The following is a 25,950-nucleotide window of genomic DNA, read 5'->3' as shown; positions in this document are numbered from 1 at the left end:
CTCCACATCAGAGCCCCTTACCTCAAATTGATACATTCACCCTTCTTCATCAACCGTGAGAGTTTGTAACATCATCACAGAATCATCCGTTACGACATTTAATCATTTGGAGTCTTACTTCCAAGGTATGGTGTTAGGCTAATATTAATACCTGATGGGATCTTTGCAGTTTTGCTAATAAGTATGTATTCGCTTTTCCTGAAATCGTTTTCAGTCCAAAATCATTGCGATTTTATTACTTTTCTCAAGTAGTGTGTGTAGCTGTGCTGACTTTGTGCCATCAGAAAAGCGTGTATTATTAATCTGTTTATCAATGAAATATGCACTTATTTTTATGTTTGATGCAGCTTGCATGAAGATTGCTTCCGAATAAATAGGACAAAACTTTGCAAATATTTGTACAATATACACTCAACCAAGCATTTTGCAGCATCTTGCGAAGTACACCTTAAAACATTACAATAACTTTACAGTTTTCTCAACAAACACGTAAAATTTATTACCAATGATATGTCATGGCGCACAAGACAGCTAGGAGTGTGAGAGTTGGACTTTTTACAGACAGGGATCTAGCTGTCATCTCACGAATTTTACAGTCTGCCCAATAAACATGTAAAATCTACCATCAATGACAACATGTCATGACGCACAAGACAGCTAGGAATGTGGGACTGGGACTTTTTACAGACAGGGGACCTAGCCATCACTGCACGAATTTTACAGCTTGCCCAATAAATACGTAAAATCTTCTACTAGTGACGACGTGTCATGACGCACAAGACAGCTAGGAGTGTGAGTGTGGGACTTTTTACAGATAGGGACCTAGTCATCAATGCACGAATTTTACAGCTTGCCCCATAAATACGTAAAATCTACTACCTGTGATAACATGTCAAGACGTACAAGACAGCTAGGAGTGTGAGAGTGGGACTTTTTACAGATAGGGATCTAGCTGTCATTGCACGAATTTTACAGCTTGCCCAATAAATACGTAAAATCTTCAACTAGTGACGACATGTCATGACGCACAGGACAGCTAGGAGTGTGAGAGTGGGGTTTTTACAGATAGGGACCTAGCCATCAATGCACGAATTATACAGCTTGACCAATACATACGTAAAATCTACTATCTGTGACGACATGTCATGACGCACAAGACAGCTAGGAGTGTGAGAGTTTGACTTTTTACAGACAGGGATCTAGCTGTCATTGCACGAATTTTACAGTTTGCTCAATAAATATGTAAAATCTACTACCAGTGACGACGTGTCACGATGCACAAGATAGCTAGGAATGTGGGAATGGGACTTTTTACAGACAGGGACCTAGCCATCACTGCACAAATTTTACACCTTGCCCAATACATACGTAATATCTACTATCTGTGACGACATGTCATGACGCACAAGACAGCTAGGAGTGTGAGAGTGGGGCTTTTTGCAGATAGGGATCTAGCTGTCATTGCACGAATTTTACAGTTTGCCCTTTACATGTGTAAAAAGTGTTGCCGATGACTATACTTCATCATACACAGTAAATAAGTAAGCAGGGTGAGGGGTGGGCCTTTTCAGACACAGGCGCCTAGCGGTCGCGTTTGAGATCGTGTAGCGAGGGCCCACATTTGGCATCCATGCGCAGCACAGTGAAGGGCTGGTACGACGACGGGCGATGTGTTACTTCGCGCAGACTCCGCTCTCTCTGCTGCAGCAGCCTGAGCGCCGTCGCTATGCGCTTCTCTTGAATGTAGTATGCCTTGCGCACCTTGTCCAGCTCATCCTTCGCCACCTGCAGTTGCTGGCGCACCTCCTGTAACCAAGTACAGCAGTTCAGTGACATATTCCCGGCAACACTACAGGATCGTTGTCTTAGCTGGTAGGGATATTGGTGGCGGTATCTGGAGTAGCAAGGGTTCTTTGTCCATTTTGCTGATCGGCGTGATCTTCACGACAAGCAGCTACAGGAGTTCACTACAATATCTCCACTAGTCCTTTGGCTGAAATCAGATATTACTCGCTCTTGAGACAATACTGTATTTCATCGTACGAGGGGGCGAACAATAAGTAACGCTATACATTTTTTTCCTGCAAGCAGATTGTTCAGGTTTCCAATGCGCGATGTTATTCCCCACCCTTTTGGCTACAAAACCCTGTTTTCAGCATAATCTCTGTTCAGTGCGACGACCTTACGCTGCCTTACATGGAAGACCAGTGTGCCCGCACGGTCGACTTCGGAACCTACGTCTTCCAGCATCAATAACATTCCCATGGTCCACGTACTGCTTCCGCGGACTGCATCCTACATTGGGCCAGGCGCATGCAACTCAGAAAGCGTGAGATCAGGGCTGTAGGTTAGAGAAGGAAGAACAGTTCAATGGAATTTTGTGAGCTGCTCAGACTTGTGTGCGCCCTTGCGTTGTCATGGAGAGGAAGAAATTAGTTTGCGTTTTTCTGGCGACGAACGCGCTGACGTCGTTTCTTCAGTGACCTGAGGGAGTACAATACACTTTAGAGTTGTATTGTATTATATTGCATGTTAACCGGGGGCCTAGAAACGACGGAGAGGCTCCGTCCCCACCGCAGCCACAGTGGTCCACAACCCCACGACGACTACCGCAGTCCACTTCACCCCTCCGCCGCCCCACACCGAACCCAGAGATATTGTGCTGTTCGGCCCCATGATGTTTGCGTCGTAGAGTAATGGTGGTGTACGCGTACGTTGAGAACTTGTTTGCGCAGCACAGCAATCGCCGACATAGTGCAGCTGAAGCGGAATAAGGGGAACCAGCCCGCATTCGCCGTGGCAGACGGAAAACCGCCTAAAAACCATCCACAGACTGGCCGGCTCACTGGACCTCGACACAAGTCCGCCTGACGGATAAGTGCCGGGGACCAGGCGCTCCTTCCTGCCCGGAAAGCCGTGCGTTAGACCGCACGACTAAACGGGCGGGCCACACTTCAGAGTTGATCGTCGACCACTTTGAATGAGAACATTCAGACCTTCAAAGCTTGCGGGAATCACAGCTGTGTTCAGCTGGCCGGCACACGGTAAATCGGACAGGTTGGCGCAACCTTGATGAGCTGATGGCAGACGCCTCGCCCAACGACTCGTAGTGCTTTTGTTGACTGCGATGTCTTCTTAGACATTGTGCAAGCTTCTATGTATATCTGCGATGCTCTGGTTTTCCGCCAAAAGAAACTCAATGACAGCTCTCTGCTTGGAGCGAACCTCCGTTACAATCGCCATTTTGAGATCTAGGTTAGATACAATGATGCCACGTATCAGAACCCTATGAAATTATAGGGGCTGAAGAGGCAACATTCCACGATGTCCCACAGCAAATAACGCGTTTTTTTAACTGAAATTTGCCGAGAAAAAATGTGTAGCATTACTTATGGAACACCCCTCATATTTCGTTGACACTTACGTGTCGTAACTCTATGACGTTCCAAAGCAACAGCGCATTGAATGTTCAATTAAAAAAAAGAACACATCCCTCTTTATTACAAGTAAGTGCCAGGTAATGACACACTGGTGGTAAAAGCCTTCAGGCGATCCAAAGATGTAAGATAGTGTTGTATTTGTGCTCACTGTGCTCTCTTGATTTTAAACGTGTAGTTAAGGAGTCAAAGTAAGTAGGTTTGCATCCTCCAGTATGCTAATATTTTTTTCCATTTTCACATTTGTTACAAAATGGTTCAAATGGCTCTGAGCACTATGGGACTTAACTTCTGAGGTCATCAGTCTCCTAGAATTTAGAACTACTTAAACCTAACTAACTTAAGGGCATCACACACATCCATGTCCGAGGCAGGATTCGAACCTGCGACCGTAGCGGTCTCGCGGTTCCAGACTGTAGCGCCTAGAACCGATCGGCCACTCCGGCCGGCCCACATCTGTTACAGATTCCGTGACTTTCTTATTAACGTAAGAGAAGTTTCTCTGCAATATTCGGTGTTATTTACGTATAAGAACACACTCTCTCAGGAAACAGGATTTTTTTTCGATTTTCTAAATTAAGTCTGACTGAAAAGCGGAAGATTTTCTGCTGCAAGTGAAACGACCAGCAATGACATTTGGTTCTTGTTTGTTACAAGTATTTGGCCGTTTCTTCCAACTACGTCGCTATTTCTAAGGGGTAGTTAGCAGGAACCTAAGAGTCAAACATTTAGCTGTATTGAATCCTTAATGATGTTTTCGTAAATTAAGCGGTCAAGACAAACATAGCACCACACCTTGAGCGAGAACATCTCGTGACCGATATCAGCCGGAGGACACTGTAGCATACTCATTTCAGTTGCTCGTGTCTTTACGTGGCTGTAGTTTGGGAGAGAGAAGGCGAATATACTTTGTATACTTTGGCGGAAGTTTCCAAAAATGAACCGTACTACCTGGCCTAATGACCAAGAACATATAATAAATAAAGGGAGTTGTTATGACATCACAAACTCAAAATCTGACGTTCGCCATGTCAGTTGCTCTAAACATTACGTTAATTCTTTGATTGTCGATTCGTGGAAATGTTTTGATAAAAAATGCCAGCTTGCGTCACCTACGGTTATGTTGATCAATCTGATTAGAGTTTCAGATATACAGGAATCACATTTCATTCGTAATTGGACTCGTGTAAACATGATCTTTTTATATGCATGAATCTTAGTTGCACTTTCTAATTTAACTATAATTGTTTTATTTATTTCATTTGACTTTAGATTTCCAGTCTGTCCAGCTCGAAAGTCTCTGGGTCAACTCTGTGAGAAAAAAAACATTGAAAACCGAACAAACATAGTAAGCTACACTCTTAGTATTTTGAGGAAGCGGACTTAAAGTGAACAGCAGTCTGTATTAAGGAAAAGGCTGGATGGTGGAAAGCAGCATTGTCACATCATATGTCTCTTCTTGTTTATTGAAACGTATATTTAAACATAAAACGGCTATGCGAAGTTCACTCACTTAGGAATATTAGGAATTTAGAAACATTTATTATTGAATGAAGAGACTCAGATTCGTTATTCACACTTTCAGACACTGTTACATAGGAGAAGTACCTTAACGCCTTCATACGTAAGTAGATAATGACAAAAAATTTGCTTTCGTGTCCATAGCTCTAGTCCGATGTAGGTTTGTTCACTTGTAAATGCTATCTTAAGAATTTTATATAAGCCTACGTAACTATGACAAAATGATGGTTTTTAAAGTTTAAGCCACGAATTGATAAATTAAGTAGTTAACATATTCATCTTGGCTTGATTCTAATATTTGGAATTGTTTGTGTGCTAAAGAATGGGCTTATAACCCAAAACCTAGGTCATTCAGTAATATGTATGTAAACCAAGGCTGGAGAAGTGTTTTGTTTAATTGATATAATATACAATGTTTCACCAGGAACCCACTGTTGAATCAATTGAAATGATTAAGAATGGAAGCCGAGTAAAGTTAACTGTGCTTTGTAGACGAATCCTAACCGAGAAAGCGAAAGAATGTCAACATATTTGGTTAAAAAACAGTGTCTAGATTAAGAGCTAATCCCAAAATACGCTACCATCAAGATCATAGGTAACTGTGCTTCTACATGACATGTGAAGAAGACAGTAGAACAACTATGAAGAAAGCATGAGAAGTCGAGCTGGTTGTCAGGGATCTGTTAACGTGAGTATGCGCTTCAAATTAGTCTATATATATATATATAGTACTTCCTCACATGCTATAGCTATGTGAGGTTATCTTGTTGGACAACACAGTTAGAGAAACAGTTTCAGATATCATTTATAATACGTTTTCCGGTCAGAAGAAGAAATTAGAAGAGTTCTTGTCGTCGGAGATGACGAAATAGTCAGTTCAGTCAGAACATAGAATTGTGAACTTATCATGGTTAGTACTGTCAGCACAAGAAGAAACGCCTGCGAAGTCGTGACAAAAGCCCAAGTGTTAGACCAAATAAGCAGACCTAGAATTAGTCCTACATTAAGATATAGCTACGAAAGTACAGTGTGCAGAAGAAATTAGGCAGGCACAGCAGTCAAAACAGCTGTAACACAGGAAGGAAAACTAATTCTTAGTCATGAAGAAGTGGTTAGTTGATATGGAGGAGGGGACCAAACAGCGGGGTCATCGAATTAGGGAAGGATGGGTACGGAAGTCGGCCGTGCCCTTTCAAAGGAACCATCCCGGCATTTGCCTGGAGCGATTTAGGGAAATAATGGAAAACATAAAACAGTATAACCGGAAGCGGATTTGAACCGTCGTCCTCCCGAATGCGAGTCCAGTGTGCTAACCACTGCGCCACCTCGCTCTGTAGTCATGAAGGAACTTAGAACTAGGATTGAAAACAGTAACGTGGTTTTGGCCAAAGCGGATAAGGTAGGAACTTCAGTGCCGTTAAAGAAAACGTGTCACACAAGCAAAGTAGATGAATTTTTACAGAAAGGGCAGCCACAAAAAACACAGAAAGCTCCAACAGCAAAATACTTTGATCAGCTTAAGCAGTTAGTATACAAGTGCTCCAACATTTTTTTCTGAATATATTTGTAAACATATTCTTCGAATGAATTCTAGGGCTCTACAGCCAGACTCCACAAACCAGAAGTGCCAATCTGACCAGTAGCATCTGCAATACAGACAACAGGGCACTGTGTAGTCTCTAGAATCAACAACATATTCAAGGGCAAGAAAACGTAACTTCACAGGCAAAAATAGAATATAGAAAAGTTTACATTTAGTAAACAGTTAATAGACGTTAATACCCCAACAAATGCAAAATTACTTTCTTTTGATATATACAGCTTCTCAAGCATTCCTGTGGAAGACTGTATATGTATTGGCAGAATTATTGCATGTACATAACATTAATCTGGAAGAACAGCTGAGGATAATTAATACAGTGGAATCGTTTATAAATCAAAATTATTTCTGATTTCAAGGGAGGTGTTAAAAGCAAGTAGGTGGGCTGGCAATGGACACAACGCAATCAACCTTGCTAACAGAAGTGGTCATGGACAAGTGGGAGGCTGACATTTTTAAGAGTGAACCACTCACACAACACATTGTGCATTGGTATAAATTTTTCGATGATATTCACTGCATGTGAAAAGTTCCAGTAGACACCACCAGAAGACAAGAATCATAAATGTCAGTATGTAGCGATGTGGTTTCACCATTAATTTCCTGTACATCAGCTTGCAGACAGAAAATACAACCATTAATTTAAATTTTTGCTGAGAAGACTCCTTTTCTGATACATACACCCCAGCTACCTCTCAACATCCTACAGTTACAAATAAAGAATTTAACCAATATTATTCACAAAATTCTCAATAAAAAACTGAAGAAGTAAGCCAAGTTCCTACTGTCCTCAATGAACAATGTACATAGAGGGAAAAGAAAATGGTGCCGTTTGTATTTTATAAGTAAAACTTAAAACAGGGTAATATATTATATAGGCGCTCTCTATTTCCCTACGTCCCACAGACATTAGATTTTTTTCACATTTCAGAAGATTAACAGCCAGTCATCATGATGAATGGGGTTCATGAGATCATCTACGAAGAGTCTCAGTGTTGTTATATTGGACAGACGAGGATGTCAGTCTGTACTAGTCTCACAGAAGCCGGAGGTTAAAGAAGGGAGGTTCATCGTCTGTCGAACATAGCTTAAATTAAAACCGTAGAAACATAACAGATGTAGAATTCCTACACACAGAGCACATGATGCAGAACTCACTCAAATAGAAGCATATTCAATTAAGAAACAGATTATTTACCCCTTTTAAGCAGTGGTATAACCTCTACACAGAAGTATCTTGGTGCTTTCATATGTGAGTAGATAATGACAAAAATTCCCATTCCTATGCATAGCTCTAGTCCGATATACAGAGTCCGACACAAAAATGTATACCATCTTTGTCAGGCCCTATCGAGATATCTATATTGTCGTTCGATTTGAGTTACGAGCGTGTTGTAGCATGGTCTTTGGCTCAACAGTTGTTAGTACTTTCATCTCGGTATTGAGAAAAAAAGATGGCTGGAGCACGCTTGACATTCGAGCAACGAAAATGTATTGTGAAGTGGTTTTTCAAGTTTGATAATGCCGTTGAAGCGCAACATCAGTGGAGGTGGGAGTTTGAAACAGAACCGCCAACCTACCTAACAAATAAACACAGCACTGAAAATTTTGAATTGCATAGAACGGTCTGTTATATTCACAAAGGGACATCAGGAACACAGCGTAAAGCTAGAAGTCCTGCTTTGTCGGCTCTGGTGTTGGAAACGTTTGTTAATTCTCCACAGAAGTCTGCTATGCAATGTGACCGTGAAGTGGGGGTTAGCAGTACAAGTGTATGAAGAATTCTGAAAGCTGCAAATCGGAAATTTACATTCCATGATTACTGCACGCGATTAATGATCGCCGAATGCAATTTTGCGAATGGTGTCAGCAAATGGTAACTGATGACAAACAATTTGTGACGAGGCAAAATTTAAACTTAATGGAACCGTGAATCGGCATAAAAGTATGTACTGCGCACCGAAAAATGCATGTTTATTTGGATAAAGCGGTCAATCTACGAGGGGTTCATTTGTGGTGTGGACTATCGTCTAGGGGCTTAGTAGGAACCTTTTCCTTTGATGCTACTGTAATTGGAGAAGTGTACCTGGAAATGTTACGCACATCAACTTTGCCAGGTATACGTGCGCCTTATGGAGCTGATGAAGAGGTCTCCTACCTGCAGGACGGGGCGCCACCACACTACCACCTAGCCGTACGAGCTTTCCTGAATGACAATTTTCCGGGGCATTGGACTGGACGAAGTGGGCCCATTGAGTTCCCTCCACGGTCGCCAGATCTAACACCTATGGACTTTTACTTGTGGGGAACTGTGAAAGATAACCTCTATCGACGTAAACGACCCACGCAGGATGAACTTCGCCAGAAGATTACAGCGACATGTGCTGAGATCTCCATTGCAACGTTGACTTACGTAGTTACAGCGACCGCTCGTCGTTCTAAAATGGACTTAAAACCGGAAACCTGGGTAGTACAGTAATAAGTTTGTGAAACAGGGCTTAAAAAGTGTTTTGTTTAGTTAATACAACGTACAGTGTTTCGCAAAGAACCTACAATTGAAGCAATTACGGTGACAACAAATAAGTTACATTAATGAGGCCAAATTCGACATCTTATTGTATCAAGTATGAAAAATTCTGTTAATGCCTTATTGACACAGTATAGTTTAGAAAGTACCGTGACGTTTACTATTTAAAACAAATGCTTTATTCACACGCGAGAAATTAATTCCAAGAGGCAGTCGTAAACATTAGTGTACTGTTGTTTTGGATCATGTAACATGGCGCGGCCGGCTTCAGCGCAACGTACGTCTGTAGCCCCATCTTCCCTGTTATATCTCCATGCTAGGTAGAGCCGCACACCTGCCATGTATGAGAATGGCCTGCCATGTATGACAATGCGTAAGTCACTCGCTTGCGCACAGACTGCGAAACTGTGATGTGTGCACGTACGACGCGCTTCCTTTGCTCTCCACTGCGTCTCGCGTTCTGCTGTGACGTAACGAAAGGTCTTGCGTGAGTGAAGCTCCTCGGCGAGGTAAGGTGGGGACCGGGTGTTGTCACGTTGATGCAGTGCGCTAGCAGCATGGTACAGTCAGAGAGAGCGGGCGTGGTCTTGTGGTACTACAGCAGAGGACATTTTGAGTCCTTGTAGACATAATCTTGTGGTACTACAGCAGAGGACATTTTGAGTCCTTGTAGATAGTCTGACAGAGTCACATTGTGAGCGAAGCGATGGAAGCATGCTGGGCTGAAATCCTAACATTCAACGGTCAGACAGCCGGGTCATATTGAAGACTGCTGCTGAGTCCGTAGAAATGGCAAATACAGGCTGTCAACATGAATGAGAAGTGACACTGGTGGTTTGCGGCATCATGTAAAGCAAATGTGAATTATTTTCTAAAAAAACTCGTTTTTCTTTGCTTCAGTTGCTATGTAATTACCAGAAATAGCTGCTCCTCAAGAGAGAGCCCAATGAGAGGTGTACGTAAATGAAATACCCATTTTTCTGTGTAAAGAAATTTCCAATGTTGATGTCAAGGGAACCGACCAGACATTAAAGCGATTAAGGTTTGGCATGACATGTGTCTACCCACTTGGTGTGTAAAGAGACATACAGGTTCTGGCAAAAAAGCACGCCTGATGAAATGTTAAAGATTAGTTGTTAGGTGCGTATCATGTTTACTTTCCATCTTACAAAAGTTGCTTCTGCGTGATGATGATCTGCATCTACGACAGCCTGGTACCACACTAGAGACTGCCCAACTGCTGCCTGAAGCATCTGAGGTCGGATGTTGGCAACCTCCTTCACTGTGCTGATCTTCAACCTCCAACGTGTGTTAGTGTACCGTCGGTGCAGCCTCTCTTTGAAGTAAATCCACAACCAGAAATCACATGGAGTCGAATCTGGTGATTTTGGTGGCCACTCAGTTTGTAACGACCGGCCAATCATTGGTTTTCGCCAAATGTATTGCGGAATAGCCTAGTGACTTCACAAGCAGTGTGACGTGGAGCTACATCGTCCGTGGAAAAAGCTGAGTCCAAAGCATTTGTCTTCCGTAGCAAGGGTCATATGTTAGCGACGCAGATCACAGTAACTTGTGCCGTTCACGTTGCACGTCCTTGGTCTTTGTGGTCCGAGTTCCTCAAAGGAAATTGGAGAATTCCTGAACTGAGCATGAAGCCACGCCACATAGTGACGTGTTCACTATACAGGGGAACATCATGAACGTTCGTTGGCGGTGACGATCCCCAAATGCGATATTTGTGTTCACCACCCCAGTGAGCGAAAAAGTACAGTGAGGTGACAAAAGACATGGGATAGCGACATGGCCATGGTATTGCGTGCACAAGGTATAAATCAGCAGTGTATTGGCGGAGCTGACATTTGTACTCTGGTGATTCATGTGAATAGGTTTCGACGTGATTGTGATTGCACCTACGGTCGCAGGTTCGAATCATGCCTCGGGCATGGATATGTGTGATGTCCTTAGGTTAGTTAGGTTTAAGTAGTTCTAAGTTCTAGGGGACTGATAACCTCAGATGTTAAGTCCCATAGTGCTCAGAGCCATCTGAACCGTTTTGTGATTGCACTACGGGAATTAATAGACGTCGAAGGCGGAACAGTAGTTGGAGCTAGACGCACGGACTTTCCATTTCGGAAATGGATAGGGAAGTCAATATTCCGAGATCCAGAGTGTCAAAAGTGTGCCGAGAACGCCAATTTTCAGGCATTACCTCTCAGCACGGACAATGCAGTGGCTGACGGCCTTCACTTAACGACCGAGAGCAGCAGCGCTTGCGAATAGGAAATTTGTGGTAAGTTAGTATCGGACCAAGCTTTTGAGGTCATCGGTCCCTAGGCTTATACACTACTTAATCCAACTTAAACTAACTTACGTTAAGGACAACACACACACACACACACACACACACACACACACACACACCCATGCCCATGCCCGAGGGAGAACTCTAACCTCCGACGAGGGCAGCCGCGCGAACCGTGTCAAGGCGCCTCAGATACCGCGTCTACCACGCGTGGTGTGGCGTTTGCGTAGAGTTTTCAGTCCTAACAGACAAACAATACTGCATGAGATTGGTGGTGATTCCAATGGTGTGGTCTGTTTTTACATGGAAAGCACTGGGTCTTCTGCATGTTCGGCTACTTGCAGACCATTTGCTGCCCTTCATGGATGTCATGTTCCCTAACAACGTTGGAACTTTTATGCGTCACAATGCAATATGTCACCAGGCCACGGTTGTTTGCTACTGGTCTGAAGAACACGCTGGACAATTTGAGCGAATGGTTCGGCCACCTAGATCGCCCGACATGAATCGAGAGGACAGTTCGTGCCAAAATCGTGCACCGGCAACACTTTCGCCATTACGGACAGTTATAGAGGCAGCATGGCCGAATATTTCTTCAGGAGACTTACGACGACTTGTTGCCTCCATGCCACTTCGAGTTGCTACACAACGCCGTGCAAAAGGAGATCCGACACGATATTAAGAGCTATTCCACCACTTATGTCATCTCAGTGTATGTTTCACCACTACACAAAATGTTCCAAGGCCACAGGTCATCAGCTTCAACCCTTCCAAGAAACGTAAGAGCCAAGTCACGCGTAGAAAGTTGGTGAGTAATGTGAAATTTGTATAGATATTATTTCACAATTGTTCGCCGCACTTTTCTAAGTGTGGAACATGAAATGTTCAGCTGTCGTGACACAGCTTGTCCACTGCTTGAAGATCGCATATTGTTTTCAGCATTCTCAGCCATGCCAACAGTAACTTCTACAATTTGTGGCGCTACTGACCGTCGGTCTCTCCTAGGAGCAATTCCCAAATCGCAAATTCGGATTTTCGAATCATGTTCTTTAACCCCGGTGCTCAAAGACGACCTGTCCGTATTCCTTTAATGCGTCGACACTCACGAAGAGCTGCTATTGTTTTGATATAAGCCCTCCTCATATTGTCCAGACCAATGTTTACTGTCTGCAAATGTAGTGAACACTGCTCTTGTGCCGGCCCGGGTGGCCGAGCGGATCTAAGCGCTACAGTCTGGAACCGCGCGACCGCTACGGTCGCAGGTTCGAATCCTGTCTCGGGCATGGATGTGTGTGATGTCCTTAGGTTAGTTAGGTTTAAGTAGTTCTAAGTTCTAGGGGACTGATGACCTCCCATAGTGGTCAGAGCCATTTGAACTGCTCTTGTGTTTCAACTCTACTTCCCACACAACTACTGGTGCCTAACAGGAAGTCATGGCACTAACACCACTGAAAACGCAAATCCTGCAGCGGACAGTCTGAACATTATAAATTTCGGTAGCCATACGATAAATAGTTTTCCATCTACACACTCTCAAGCAGCGCAAGTTTAATTATAACCACCGTCTTTCTACACTTATGATTTAAAGACGGCTGTAGAAACTTTGTGGGTAGGCTTTCTAAGTGTAGTTTGCATCTATTTGCAAGCGTCTCCCAATTCAGTTTCTTTAGCATCTCTACGACAATCTCCCGCTGCTCAAACAAACTTGTGATCATTCATATTGTTCCTCGCTGTATGTGTTCAACGGACGCACACACTTCGGGAATATTCTAGGATGAGTCCCGCGAGCGATTTGTACGCGATCACCTTTGTGGACTGACTGCATTTCCCAAGTATTGTACAAGTAAGCCAAAGCGCGCCATCTGCTTTGCCTGCGACTGATCTAATGTCATCTTTCCGCATCATATCTGAAATGTCCCCTTTGAAAAATTGTACAAGACTGTGCTTAAACTGATACACAATATTTTTAGCGCAACGCAATCTGACTTTCAAAAATCCCTACAAAAGAATGGCCCTGACTAACATTAACCTATACCTTTCACAAATCACTTACCTCACAAAAATCTTCGTTACTCAAGCTACTGCAATACAGCGAGCGCCACTACTGCCAGCTAAATAAAAGATTCAAACTACTGAAGGCACTAACTACTGATAGGCATAGTTAGCAAATGAAAGATTTTAATAGAGAACAAACAATGTATTTACCTTAATAGTCATAATATTTATAGCAGTTCATGACATGCAGTGTTACAAATTTCAAAACTCCGCCATCTCTCTCCCCACATCCACCACTGCTGGCGGCTCACCTCCAACTGCGCAACGCTACGCGCTGTTAACATCCAGCTGCCCAACACTACAATGGCAGACAACAATGCAAACTAGCCACAGACTGCACACACCACAGCCAGTGATTTTCATACAGAGAGCTACGTAACGTTGCCAATAAGAAAACATAAACAGCCTACTTACATATCTATACGAAGCCTTACATCCAAGTATATGCATGAGTTGACTGGTTGCAGTTGTGACTCGTTGATACTGTAGTCATACGATACTAAGCTTTTCCGTTTTTTGATGTGTACAATTTGATACTTCTGAACGTTTAAGAAAAGTTGCGTATCGTTGCACCACTTTGTAATCTTGTTAAGGTGCCGCGCGGGGTAGCCGCACGGTTTCAGGCGCCTTACCACGGTTTGCGCGGCTCTCCCCGTCGGAGGTTCGAGTCGTCCCTCGGGCATGGGTGTCTGTGTTGTCCTGAGCGTAAGTTAGTTTAAGATACATTAAGCAGTGAGCAAGCATACGGACCGATGTACTCAACAGTTTGGTCCCATAGGAACTTACCACAAATTTCCAAAATTATTAAGGCCCGACTAAATATTTATATAGCTTTATTCAGATAATACTTCATTATACATAAGTACATCATTGACGAAAAGACTGTGGTTACTATTAAAATTGTCTGACAGGTCTAACATGAACAACAAGGATCTCACACGTTTCCCTGGCGCACACCTAATGTTAATTCTATATCTGTCACTGACTCTCCATCCAAGATAACATTCTGTGCCCTGCTCACCAAAAATCCTCAGTTCAGTCACAAATATCAATCGGTACCCCAGGAACGTCTATTCATTGTCACAGCTTCCAGAGGAATCTTTTGGCACGGCGGGCTATGCAAAGCGCATTACGTACAGAACGTCGGAAATGATTATATGAGATGAACGCAAGAGGAAGCATTATCTTTCCGAGACTGAATGTTCCAAGGTGTGTCAAGTACTTAAGAGTAAACCTTAATGCTTTGCACAATACTTTATCCTATCTCGTTTGCTATTACGAATAGCTGAACATTTCTGGAACACTCACGCGTAGACTAAACTAAAACGAGATAAATCGCGCCATCTTTGCTGGTTATACTCGATCACTTCTGTTAGTTGAACTTCATGTGAACCTCAGACTGACTCATATTAGTAAGACACTAGTTTGGTTAGAGTTTTGTAAGTGATCTCTCTGGATGAACTGCAGTATCTTGGAATTCTTCCCTTGAATCTGGATCTGTTCATATGTGTTTGAAATCTTATGGGACTTAACTGCTAGGGTCATCAGTCCCTAAACTTACACACTACTTAACCGAAATTATCCTAGGGACAAACACACACACCCATGCCCGAGGGAGGACTCGAACCTTCGCCGGGACCAACCGCATAGTCCATGACTGCAGCGCCTAAGACCGCTCGGCAAATCCCGCGCGGCAATCTGGATCCGTCATGTAACATCCGTACCAGTATATTTATGTGGCATTACCGCCTATACTCTCTTCCACTAGATAGCTCACAGAATCTAATGGTTATTACTAGTTTAAGTGTCCGCCTAGCAGTTGTGTAACCAAACAATATCGAGCTTTTCGTGTATTTATCTTCATTTTAGTACACGTATGGTGACACTTATCTGGCCAGCAGTTGTTCTCTAAGTATGTCTTTAGTATCAACTATTTAGTGATCGATCTTGCTGCACAGAATTACACTGTTCGCTGGCAGATCGAGAGAGGTACAAATTTGGACCCAACGTCTGCTCCATTCATGTACTTCTCCACAATCAGATGCTCCGAGGTACAGCTACTTGCCCATCCTGAGTATGGTAGCCTTTCAGACAGACAGTATTATTACTCATCACTCGGTTTTGAAGCTGTAGCATAGCCGCGGTTGCAGACAAATTACTGCGTTTCAGGTCTATCTTCTATGCAAACAAATGCTTTGATATAAACATCCAAACATGGTTCAACAGCTTTGTGCTACTGTCAATGGATAGATTTATTTAGGTTCGCTAGAGCTACTGACCCATGTTTGGGAGTTTACATAAAAAACAATGGTTTCCAAAATAGGTCGATCTGCAACACGCTGGAAGAATTCAGCATTGACAGAAAGACAAGAGCAGTCATTCGGCAAACATTAACTGACACAGTCTCCAGGGTTAAATTTATGGGAGATATCTCTGAACCATTTGAAAACTAACTGGAATGCGTCAGGGTGACGGACTTTCACCATTACTCTTTAATGTCACTCTTGAAAAAATTATCAGGACATGGGCTAAAGAAGTCAAAGGAATCCAAATTGGCATTAGAAAAGATAATAGATTCAATGTGAAGTGTTTAGCTTTTGCTGATGACCTTGCAATCCTCACAAATAGTAGAAAAGAAGCCACTAATGCCATAAAGAAGTTACACGAAATTGCATAAAGAACTGGCCTGCAAATTTCGTATGAGAAAGCCCATTGCATAGAAAGAGTGCCACAAGACAAATTGCCTATTGTGACAACCCATGGGAAAATCGTACAAGTACCACATTTTAAGCACCTGGGAGAAATCATCCAGTCATCAGGATCAACCTAAAGGCCAATGAGGCTACAGAAAGCATATAAACTCACGTGGAACTATTATAACAAAAAGTCCATACCCATTAACGCAAAATTGAGGCACTACAACACTGTCGTACTTCCGGAGGCACTGCATGCATCTGAAACAAACTAAAATCAAAGAAATAGAGAAACAAGAAAGGAAAATTCTTAGGAAAATTTCTGGCCCGATACAAGAGCAAGGAATTTGGAAGAAGAGACCAACATCAGAATTATATAAATACACAGACAAGATTACGGATACAATAAGGAAAAGAAGAATGCAGTTCTACGGACATATCCGCAGGATGAATGAAAACAGAATTTCAAAGCGAATTCTTAAAGTCATCAACTCAGGCAGGGGAAAAACCAAATGGATAAAAGAAGTTGAAGAGAACCTCAGACAAGCACACATAACAGTAAACGATGCAGAAAACGTAAGTTTGACACCACAACACAGAAGATACCAGGATGCAAGTGGACAGCGGAGCGAAAGAAACAACACAGTGAACACATGAAGAAAATTTGGGCTCAGAAAAACATAAACAACCATCATAAAGGAATTCAAGTTCAAACTCTCTCTTTAAATGGGAATAATCGAAAATAATAATAATAATAGGTCGATCTGAAATCCACAATTAATACAATATAATAACTCGATAACAGCCTATTGCAATCCTCATCCGATAGGTATCGTAGACCCTTCAAGGCATTCTTTTTATTAACGTTCAGAAGACGTTATAATCACATGGGGGTAGATCGAAACTATAAGGGGATGCTGAAGTGTCTCCCATTTGAGTTGTTGTAACTTTTGCGTTATGACATTTGCAGTTTGTGGACGCGCGTTATCACGAACGACAACGCTGGTTTTCGACAGACATGCTGCTTCACATACATTCTTCATTGTCCGATGGATATCTATCAGTGCTTGCCCTTCGGCAGGCAAGAAAACAATAACAGCACGTTGGTCGCCTTTGGACACATTTGGTAATAAGTCGCCAAAATTCACGTTTGCGTATTTGCCGCACACACAATGTAAATACAGGAAAAACACACTGAATCGTTGCCTACATATTAGTTGTTATATAGCAGCATCAGAGTCGCGCTAAGTTGCATATACGCTGCAGCAACGCCCACAAACGGAAACTTATCGATCAACACTTACAATAATTGAGCTACGTGTAATGGCATTGCTTATAAATTTATGTAACAGAATGCTGCAATTTGTCACATCCAAGCGTCAAAAGCTAACAGCGATCCAAACGACGGTGATGGCAGATCTTACCCGTGTACAGGGCGAGCACACTGTGGCTCTACCTTCACTCACCTCGTGGTCACGGAGTAGCTCCGGGTACGCCATGAGTTCCATCTTTCGTGTGAGTTCGTTTCTCTCCTTGAACAAATCGTCACGGTGCATCTTCGCCTTCACCACTTCCTGTCGGGCCTGTGAGCAGAAACGTAGTTCTGTAATTGGTCTGTCCAGCATCTACATTCATACCTGTAAGTTAGGAAGTACTGAACCTACCACTATCACCCATATACATTGACCCATGGCTTTATCAAATTGGTGGACATAAATCAAGTCACAACTGAACGATAGGTTTTTACACCCCGTACTATGCTGGAAATCACTTTCATCACAACTTATTTTCCAAGAAGTACCCACCCTCCATTGCCTCACTCTCTCTCTCTCTCTCTGTCTGTCTGTCTCTCCCTCCGCACACGTGTGAAGTCTCACACTACAGCTTCATTATATCAAGGGTGGAAGCCTACTCCGCTGTTATAAGACTGAACCGTCAAGTCAGAGAACCTTCGAGATTGTGTAGCGAGTGATTCCGTGAAGATGTTACTTAGTTTCAGGGATGTTGGAAATGGGTAACGTTATCAGTTTGAGGTAAGGGACACTGGTCTGGTAATGACCGAGTCGAAAGTAATCAGCGAAAAATCATTGTGATACCTCTGACAGTGGACCTCTTTGTTTCCCTTTATTTTGGAAGTGGTAGTATTGACCACACCGTGAAAAAATTGTCTAGTAAACATGGGCTCTAAAATACGTTAAGAGTTACAAGCATTTGTTCATTAGAAGAGATATGCTTCTAAGTATCAGATATGAACAAGTGCCCATAGGTCTTAAGGTATACACTTTAGAGTCCCTGTTTACTAGACATTTTATTCATGTTTTTGTCCCTTTTACCACCTCTCAAAATATGGAAAGCAAAGAGCTTGCACTAGAAGAGGTGCACTTTTAGATGTATCGAAAGGATTTTCGCTTGCAACTTGCGACTAGGTCGCTTCCAGACCAGGGCCCCTTACTTCAGATTGATACATTCATCCTTCTCTAACATTCCTGAAAGCTTGTAACATCACATAATCACCCTGTCAATAGTAGCATATTACCTGCAGCTTCCGCTGCATACACATACAGCACATACATAGCACAAATCTCCTCCATATCCTCGTTCTGCACATTTCCTCCACCGAGCGAGGTGGCGCGGTGGTTAGCACACTGGACTCGCATTCGGGAGGACGACGATTCAATCCCGCGTCCGGCCATCCGATTTAGGTTTTCCGTGATTTCCCTAATCGCTCCAGGCAAATGCTGGGATGGCTCCTTTGACAGGGCACGCCCGACTTCCTTCCCTGTCATTCCCAAATTCGATGAGACCGATCACCTCGCTATCTGGTCTTCTCCCCCAAAACGACCCAATCCACATTTCCTCTGTCTCCCTCTCTCTTTCCTATTGCCTCCTCACCCCTCTTTCTGTTCGTCTCCTCGTACCCCTTTTCCTTTTCTACCTGCTCACTACACTGTGCCATCTTCCACTTGCCTCCAACACCGCCACTTCCAGGTCCCCACGTACAGACAGGCTATATATACTGCACACATCTGTTTCTTCCCCTTCTCTCTGTCCACTTCCTCCCCTGCCCATCTCCTTCCATCGCCTCCTCCCCCTCTCACTGCGGATCTCCTCCTCTCCTCTTTGTCTGTACATCTCCTCCTCCTCCTCCCCCTCCTCCCTGTTCCCTTCTCACCCCTCTCTTCGACTTTCTCCTCCTATCATTTATCCATCTCCTGCTGATCACACTATCTGTCTCTTGCTCCCCACTCTCTGTGTCTATTTTCTCCTCCGTTTCACTTTATTCATCTACTCAAATCCCCTCACTCAGACCATCTCTTACCACCCTTTCTCGCTGTCCATCTCCTCTTCGTCTATCTCTGTGCCCATCTCTTGCTACCCCTCTGTCCCTCTGTCTGCCTCCTCCCGCCCTCTCTTTCTGACCACCTTCTCCTCCCCTTTTCTGTCTCCCCCTCTCTCTTCCTCCCTCATTCCCCCTCTATCTGTCAATCTCAGCCATGTCCGTCTGTAAGTACACCCTCTGGGAACACAGTCCGATACTACCCACACAGCATGCCAGTCATTCAGGGTGGCCTCGACTTCAGGCATTTCCAAAACTTTTTCACCCCCACGCACACCTCCACCTTCAAGGGAGACAGGTGGTATTTACCCCCACAGTACTTCCTTCCAGATATATTTTCAGGCGATAAGTAGTATATGTACCAAATTTGATTCAAATGGATACAGTGGCTTAGGAGATGTGGAACATAAACATATACATCAATTTACACTCATCATCATAAAGGAGCTGCACACAGAAAGACATGTCAGATTGTGATCATTGATGACAGGCATACAGATGGTACCACATACTTTCATCTCTGAGGAAAGAATGTGTATTGTGTACTACATGATCAAAACATGTACAAGTGCAGCATGGAGAAGTGCAGGTCTCAGAGCAGTCCTGTGATACTCCATACAGCGGCACTTTTAGATGGATGAGCAGATCCTACAGACTGGTGAATCTAGGTGGAATCCTGATGACACACTCCGTGGCATCTCATCTTGACTGGATAGAGATTGGCCAAAGTATAACACTTCCTATACTGTCACACGAGACTGGCAGGACATGTCATGAGAGACCATAAATTGGTCTTTGTGGTGCTCTCCACTATGCGTCTAGACACAGATCCAGTGATTGTGGCCTCCAAGTTAGAAGTGGGTCTTTCCCGACACCAGGAGAGTCGGGCATGACGCTATAGGGGTATGAGTGGCAGGAATTATAGCAGTTGGTGTGTGATCAGCCCTGCATCACGTAGCCAATTGCCAGTGGTACTAGCACTTACAGGAAGTTATATAGAACACCGAACAGCCGACTGAATGATCCTTATCATTGCTGTCTAATCTGCTCATGTGTGATGGACAGTCCTTTGGAGTACTCTCCTTGTGGTGTCGCACCTCGGATTCTACACATCATGCTTTCCTGCACCCATTTCTGAGAATAAGGGCAATAGTGGTGTCCATATGATAAGTGTGTCGCACAATAAAATGATACGGCCACAGCCTCACAATGCAGCCCCTCTCGAAATCGTCCAGCTGGGCAACCTACTGTAAAACGTGATCCCTGGCCACAGTACGCGTCCAGGCGATGCTCTAGTGACGCTGCCCACTGTTGTAATGGCCAGTACGGTCTTTGGGGCACTCTTATATCAACCAATGTGTATGACATGACGAACCCATCTGTACTCCCCAAGTGCATGACCGACTGTGAAAAGTTCTGAAGGGTATGGCTGATGGAGTGCAACACACTCATCCAGACTGCAGTGCATCAGTTGGGTCCTTCTAGGGCAGCTATTTTTATGAAAGAGAGTGTATATTTGTATACAGGGTGCACCAGGAGGAACGGTCAGTATTCAGGAATATGACAGGAATGTTCATTTGAAGCAAAAACACTTCATATAGACATATGCCCTATTTCGAGAATAGTTTCCAAGATACATCACGTTTAATGTAAATTATTTATTGGGCTTGTGGCATGCATGTACGTGTCTTACCCAGTCAGCCTCTTTCACCTTTTATTCTAGCCCAATCTGATTCATTGCTGTCTCCCTGCCAGGAAACTACTCTATTGAATGCACAATGATATACGAGGTGCGAGAATAACGTAATAAGACTGATGTGAAAAAGAATGTTGCTTACCGTTTTGGTCAAGTTTAGTGTTGTCTCCTTCAAAGTAGTTCCCTTCTGATTGCACACACTTTTTCCAGCGCTTCTGCCATTGATGGTAACATTTCTGGAACTCATCTTCTGTTATATCCTCCAAGACCCTCGTCACAGCTTTTTGGACATCTTGTGTTGTATGAAAATGGTGTCCCTTAACCGCCATTTTGACTCTTGGAAACAGAAAAAAGTCACACGGAGCGCTTTCTGGTGAATAAGGTGGCTGTAGTAGTACTGAAATTCGTTTTGAGGTTATAAATTGCTGTACTGACAGAGCAGAATGGGTTGGCGCATTATCATGATGCAGAATCCAATTATCAGCAATGTCGGCACGGACAAAAAGAACTCTTTTACGAAATCTTTCTAAAATTTCTTTGTATTAATATTGGTTAACTGTTTGTCCAGGAGGCACCCACTCTTTATGAAGAATTCCCTTGGAATCAAAGAAGCACACAAGCATGAATTTCACTTGTGACTTTGACATGCGAGCTTTTTTTAGTCTGGGTGATCCCTCTGAGCACCATTGCGAACTTTGCCGTTTTGTCTCTGGAACGTACTAAAAAAACCAACCTTCATCACCAGTGATAACACGGCTCAACAATTCTGGATTGATTTCCGTTTGCTCTAACAGATCGGCTGCCACATTTTCCAGTGTTTCTCGCTGTTGTGGTGGGAGATTTTTGGGGACCATTTTTGCACCGGTCTTTCTCAAACTAAGATCTTCAGTTATTAGATGAACTGTTTCTCGATTGATGTTCAGTTCTTCTGCAATCATTTTCACGGATAATCTTCAATCAGATCGTACGAGTGCACGCATCCTGACCAAGTTGACATCCGTCCGTGAGGTTGATGGTCGTCTGCTGCAGTCTTCATCTTCAACATTCGTTCTGCCTTCACTAAACATTTTATGCCAACGAAAAACTTGACCTCTTGACATAACCTCCTCTCCAAAAGCCTTCTGAAGCTTATCGTAAGTTGTCGTCGCGTTTTCACCCAATTTAACGCAAAAACAAATGGCATACCGTTGCGCAGTATTATGCGGTTCCATTTTCGTGACGGAAGACACAAAGAAACCCAGAATCTACTCTGTAGGAATCAACATGGATTCCGGAAACAGTTATCGTGTGAGACCCAACACGCTTTATTTGTTCATGAGACCCAGAAAATATTAGATACAGGCTCCCAGGTAGATGCTATTTTCCTTGACTTCCGGAAGGCGTTCGATACAGTTCCCCACTGTCGCCTGATAAACAAAGTAAGAGCCTACGGAATATCAGACCAGCTGTGTGGCTGCTTTGAAGAGTTTTTAGCGAACAGAACACAGCATGTTGTTATCAATGGAGAGACGTCTACAGACGTTAAAGTAACCTCTGACATGCCACAGGGGAGTGTTATGGGACCATTGCTTTTCACAATATATATAAATGACCTAGTAGATAGTGTCGGAAGTTCCATGCGGCTTTTCGCGGATGATGCAGTAGTATACAGAGAAGTTGCAGCATTAGAAAATTGTAGCGAAATGCAGAAAGATCTGCAGCGGATGGGCACTTGGTGCAGGGAGTGGCAACTGACCCTTAACATAGACAAATGTAATGTATTGCGAATACATAGAAAGAAGGATCCTTTATTGTATGATTATATGATAGCGGAACAAACACTGGTAGCAGTTTCTTCTGTAAAATATCTGGGAGTATGCGTGCGGAACGATTTGAAGTGGAATGATCATATAAAATTAATTGTTGGTAAGGCGGGTACCAGGTTGAGATTCATTGGGAGAGTCCTTAGAAAATGTAGTCCATCAACAAAGGAGGTGGCTTACAAAACACTCGTTTGACCTATACTTGAGTATTGCTCATCAGTTTGGGATCCGTACCAGGTCGGGTTGACGGAGGAGATAGAGAAGATCCAAAGAAGAGCGGCGCGTTTCGTCACAGGGTTATTTGGTAAGCGTGATAGCGTTACGGTGATGTTTAGCAAACTCAAGTGGCAGACTCTGCAAGAGAGGCGCTGTGCATTGCGGTGTAGCTTGGTCTCCAGGTTTCGAGAGGGTGCGTTTCTGGATGAGGTATCGAATATATTGCTTCCCCCTACTTATACCTCCCAAGGAGATCACGAATGTAAAATTAGAGAGATTCGAGCGCGCACAGAGGCTTTCAGATAGTTGTTCTTCCCGCGAACCATACGTGACTGGAACAGAAAATGGAGGTAATGACAGTGGCACGTAAAGTGCCCTCCGCCACACACCGTTGGGTGGCTTGCGGATTATAAATGTAGATGTAGATGTCTTAACTTATTACAGCGTAACTCACGACTCAGCAGTTGCATCGATGTGCCGCTTGGACTAGAAGCAGCTTATAGACCAAGGTCAAAGATATTGTGCCTACGCAAGCCTGCAGGGTTGCCACATCTTGCAAAGAAAACCAGTCTCATTACTTTACTGTCGCACCTCGTATGATGTATTGTGAGTTTAGAAGTGTGTGGAATACAGAGTGTATGAGACAGAAGCTTCGGCTAACTTTGTTCGTACATAAGCTGGCGGAAATGCTACGCATCTACACTAATGCAGTATATGTAGACGGTGTGTTTACGGCTTCTGCTATGGCATATGGCAGTGTTCCTGCTGCTGACGAGGTCTACCATCGGCGCTTTCCTATACGTCGAATTCCTGGCTGTAGAGTGTTTTCCAGAGTTTTCAGTACAATGTGTGAAACAGGTATCCTACAAAGTTCCACTCTTTCTTCTGAATGTGTAGTTCAACGACCTGTGAGGAAGAGCAACACATTGTTGAAATGGCGTTGCCTAGTCCAACTACCAGCGCACGACAACGTTCTGCACGTATCTGTGTCCCACTGATACACATATGGCGAACTTTACATGATGAAAACCTGTGCCCTTTCCAAATACAGCATCTCCACAATCTTCCCATTGGGGACATTGCCACACGACTTCAATTTTGTCACTGGCTAAATGACAGTCGTCAACTGCTTTCATTAATATTATTCACTGATAAAGCGACGTTTACACGGAACGGAATCAACAGACGAGACAATGTTTGGTGCAGCTTGATCGGTAACATGTTGACAGGTCCAGTTGTAAGACGTTTATGTTTCTATTATCTATTGTCAAACCACAATTTATGAAAGATGTTTATATTTTATTAATAGGATTAAGTAGGAATAATTAATATTTGTCATTTTGGAAATAATTGTGGTAGTAGGAAATGTCTGCACCAAAGTATTGTTGGCGGGAGAGACCGCACATTGATATAATTTTAAAAAGGGCGGTAGAGACCGCGTATGGATATATTTTAAGAAAAGAGCGGGAAAGACCGCGCATTGATACATTTTGCAATAGTAGCTAGGATTGTCTGCACCAGACCCGAGGATTGTCTGCACCAGAAAGCATTGTTGGCGGGAGAGACCGCACTTTAGCGTTCGTAGGAAGTCAGTAGTAAGAGAGATGTGAAACGAGTCAGTAGCAGGTCTGAAGTGAGAGGTTGAGAGGAGCGGTATGCCTGCCAGCCACCAGCTATGATTTACAAGAGATTATAAACGGATGTACACAGACATCAGCTAACTGTTATCATAAGAGGAACTAATGTTATTGAATTATTATTATTATTATTTTTAGAAACTCAAGACTACTGAAGGTATGTTTGCGCAATGCTAGTTGTAAGATTATTGTAAAAAGTAAGTCCGATTTGAACGTTTGTAAAATCATTTCATTACCAACAGTAAATATTTGAAGAATCGTTTTCAGAATATAATTAATTTTTGCCAGCAATATTGCATTACTGACTATAATCCATCCCAAAAACCATCAACGGAAAACTTTTCAAAAATTTTATTGTTGTCTATAAAAAGTTTAACTATGAATTACATAACTTCAGTCAAATTAAAGAATAACGTCAGCTTTGCTATTAAAGAATAACGCTAGCTTTGGTAATAAATACAGCCACTTATTATGGCAGCCCACCAGCAGCTAATAGAGTATAGTAAAACAGAGTAAGTATATTCATGTCGCAGTTCGATGTAGCAGTCAGATGGCGATCCAGTAACAGTAACAAAGGTAAGGAACAGTGTTGGGTTATAGCAGGTAACGACTGAGGGCCACGACGACGATACATTCTATGTTTCGTCGAAATAATCAGAAAATCACTTTTAATAAGCAACAATTAAATTTGTATGCGAAGATAGAGAAAGAGAATAAATTTCAAAGGGAAGATTTCAGTTGTTATTATTAAGCAAGAGACAGAAATCGTAAGGAAAGGTTTCATAGGTTATTGTAGAAGGGAAGGTTGCGTAACAAAGGAGATATAGAGGAGACGGGAAGGTTTCACAGTTGTTATAGAAGAGTAAATTTATAGAAGAGTAAATGATGAAATAAAGAACTCGCATTTTTAGGAAAATTCGTTTGTTGAACACGTCGATGATGATCCTTTTGCCACACGGTCTGCAATGTACTTCCATCATGACAGATCCGCTGCACATTTTACCAGACGTGTGGGGGACATTTTAACCGCACTTTACCTAATCACTGGATTGGACGTGGTAGTACGATGAGCAAGTTTTTTTCTCGGCCTCTTTTGGTTGAAATAATGCATAATTTGTTGTGCGACA

The 25,950-nt window shown here is 43.1% G+C and overlaps 1 protein-coding gene across 1 annotated transcript in view; it reads right to left on the bottom strand.

The window, feature by feature from the left end:
• Nucleotides 1–1,581: 1,581 nt before the first annotated feature.
• Nucleotides 1,582–25,950, bottom strand: part of LOC126204263 (trichoplein keratin filament-binding protein-like) — a 104,785-nt gene continuing 80,416 nt past the window's right edge. The window contains exons 5-6 of the mRNA XM_049938653.1: nt 17,602–17,718; nt 1,582–1,806 (exon numbers count right to left, since the gene is read on the bottom strand). Of these exons, the coding sequence (XP_049794610.1) occupies nt 1,582–1,806; nt 17,602–17,718 (342 nt within the window). The remainder of the gene's footprint in view (nt 1,807–17,601; nt 17,719–25,950) is intronic.

This window comes from Schistocerca nitens, chromosome 9 (genome assembly GCF_023898315.1).
Source record: "Schistocerca nitens isolate TAMUIC-IGC-003100 chromosome 9, iqSchNite1.1, whole genome shotgun sequence".
NCBI classification, from domain to species: domain Eukaryota; kingdom Metazoa; phylum Arthropoda; class Insecta; order Orthoptera; family Acrididae; genus Schistocerca; species Schistocerca nitens.
The sequence above is the reverse complement of the archived record's forward strand: the minus strand, read 5'-3'. Positions and strand labels throughout refer to the sequence as shown.